At 38.2% G+C, this 2,907-nt stretch overlaps 1 protein-coding gene across 1 annotated transcript; it reads right to left on the reverse strand.

Moving 5' to 3' along the window:
* Positions 1-18: 18 nt before the first annotated feature.
* Positions 19-2,874, reverse strand: LOC116351138 (flocculation protein FLO11-like). Its single transcript, XM_031783196.1, has one exon. The coding sequence runs from the start codon at positions 2,149-2,151 to the stop codon at positions 22-24; it is 2,130 nt and encodes a 709-aa protein (XP_031639056.1). The 5' UTR covers positions 2,152-2,874; the 3' UTR covers positions 19-21.
* Positions 2,875-2,907: the final 33 nt, after the last annotated feature.

The raw sequence follows: 2,907 nt of genomic DNA on the forward strand, positions 1-2,907 counted from the left end.
GTTGGAACAAAAGTACTGTGCTCAGTGGTAAACGCCCTTTGTGTTGGCAAAAGAGTAGTTTTTTTGATCAACAATTTGAGTCGTAGTATAAATTGGTTCGCCACTACTTGCAGAGCTTGTATCGAAATATTTAGTAGTAATTTCGCTCTCCGTCGTCGTGTATAAGCTGCGATCAGTGCCAAATGATTTCTCTGTTGAAATTGGAGGGGTTTTATGATCAATAGCTTGAGTTGTTGTGAGAATATTTTCATCGACACCGATGGTAGTAACTTTTGTTTCGAGTTGTTCCGTTTTGGTATCGAAATGTTTGGTCGATTTTTTACTTTCGGTTGGAGTAAATGTGCTACGTTCAGTAGTGATTGCTCTTTCAGTAGGCAACAGAGTGGTTTCACGATCAATATCAATGAATTGAGTGGAAGAAGGCAATTCTTTTTCACTCGAAAGTGTCGTCGCTTTTGAAATCGAACTACTTGTTTCGTATTTTTCTGTTGTTGTACTACCACTTTCAGTTGGCACAAACGAGCCTCGCTCTGATGCAACAGCTTCTTTGGTAGTTATTTCTTGTTCATCATATTGAGTGGTAGGTGGAAGTTTTTCTTCAGACTGAAGAGTTGTGGCTTTTGGTTCCGCACTACTTGTCTTAAACTGTTCAGTGGTTGTATCAAAATATTTGGTGGACCGTCCACTTTCAGACACAAACGGACGATCTGTAGGCAATGGAGTAGGTTTGGTTCCTAATACCAATTGTGGTGTGGTGAAGATATCTTCTTCCATTGGAAGAGTTTTGAGTTTGGGAGAAGAGCTACTCATTATAAATTGCTCAGTAGTTGTATCGACATATTTAGTTGTTTTACCACCTCCAATTGGGCCAATGGTACGTTCAGTAACAGACGATTTTTCAATTGGCAACAGAGTGGTTTCTTGGTCAATATCAATGAATTGAGTGGAAGAAGGCATTTCATCAATGGTGACAGTTGTTTGCTTTGATCTAAACGTACTTGTTCCAAATGCTTTAGTAGTGGAATCGAAATATTCTGTAGTTTTTTCTTTTTCGGATGAAACAAATGAATTTTGTTCAGTTATGAGTTCTTTCTCAGTGGGTAACAATGTCGTTTTATGTTCAATTGATTGTGTCGTGGAAGTCACTTTTCCATCATCAGAAATTTTACTTACTTTAGGTTTTAAAGTACTAGTTTTTATTTGTTCTGTAGTAATATCGACCAATTTAGTTGTTCTTTCACTTTTAGATGAAGCAATCGAACTTTGTTCTGTAAACATCGATTTGTCTGTGGACATAGATGTCATTTCATGACCAACAAATTGCGTAGAAGACACATTTTCTTCACTTGGAAGTGTGGTTGTTTTTGAAGCAAGAGTAGTAGGTTTCTCTGTGTAGAATACCTTCTCAGTTGGTAAGAGAGTGGATTCATGATCAACAAATTGTGTTGTGGATGGCACTTTTTCTACACTAGGAATAGTTTGTACTTGGTCAGTGGTAGTATCAATTAATTTGGTTGTTCCGTCACTTTCAATCGACTTAAATGAGCTTTGCTCAGTTGTGAATGCTCCTTCTGTAGCCACAAAAGTTGTAGTAGTTGTGAATTGACCACTCTCTGTTGGTACAAATGAACTTTGTTCAGTGACAACATGCGATTTGGTTGACTCTTCTATAACATTAGTGGAAGATGGATGTGTTTTTTCAATTCGATGTGTTGTACCTGTTGTACCTGTTGAACCGAAACTACTTGTCTTAAACTGTTCAGTTGTGGTATCGAAATCTTTGGTCGATCTTCCACTTTCAGAAACAAATGATCTCTCTGTAGGCAACTCAGTTCTTTTAGTTTCAGAAACGAGTTGTGGTCTAGTGAATGCTTCATCATCCGGTGGAAGCGTATTGAGCTTAGGTGAAGAGCTACTTGTTTTGAATTGTTCAGTAGTTGTATCGATATATTTGGTTGTTTTATCACTTTCACCTGGAACACTAGAGCTATGTTCCGTAGCCAATGCCTTCTCAGTCGGCAAGAGAGTCGTTTCGTGTTCGATTGATTGAGTAGTGGCAGAAGTTTTCTCTTCATTCGAAAGGGTAGTTACTTTCGGAACGAGAGTGGTAGTTTTGTATTGTTCTGTGGTTGTGTCAGGATATTTGGACATCTTTCCACTTTCCGTCGAATAAGACTTTTCGGTTGGTAGAAATGTCGCTTCCTGCTCATTAAACTCAGTAGTTGATGGAATCTTATCCACATTCGAAATAGTGGTGGTTCTTGAGCCAATACTTTCAGATACAAGTGATTTTTCTGTAGGTAATTGAGTTGTTTTCGATTCAGTAACAAATTGAGTTGTAGTTAATATGCCATCTTCCGGTGAAAGTGTCTTTGATTTGGGATATAAGCTACTTGTAGTTGAGTCGATATATTCTGTTGTTTTATAACTTTCAATTGGAACACTCGAGCTACGTTCGGTAGCAACTGATTTTTCGGTTGGCAACAGAGTGGTTTCGTGTTTGATTGATTGAGTAGAAGTAGATTGTTTCTCTTCATTCGAAAGGGTAGTTGCTTTTGAACCGAAAGTGCTAGTTTTGATTTGTTCAGTGGTAGTGTCGATGTATGCTCTCTCTGTACCTGGTAAAATTGTTTCACGATCAACAGACTGTGCTGTTGTCGAAATTTCACCTTCACTGTAATTAGTAGTGACACTGGGTTTGAATGAGCTTGATTTAAATTGCTCAGTAGTTGTGTCATAGTACTTTGTTGTTGTGCCACTTTCAGTTGGAGCAAATGAGCTTCGCTCTGTATCTTTTTCGGTTGATAACAAAGTCGTTTCATGGTCAAATGACTGAGTTGTTGAAGGCAAACTGTCTTTGCTTGAAAGAGTCGTCACTTTTGGAACTGTACTACTCGTTTGAATTTG

The sequence above is a fragment of the Contarinia nasturtii genome, unplaced genomic scaffold, assembly GCF_009176525.2.
Source record: "Contarinia nasturtii isolate CC-2019 unplaced genomic scaffold, AAFC_CNas_1.1 Cnas_scaffold_4697, whole genome shotgun sequence".
In the NCBI taxonomy this organism is placed as follows: domain Eukaryota; kingdom Metazoa; phylum Arthropoda; class Insecta; order Diptera; family Cecidomyiidae; genus Contarinia; species Contarinia nasturtii.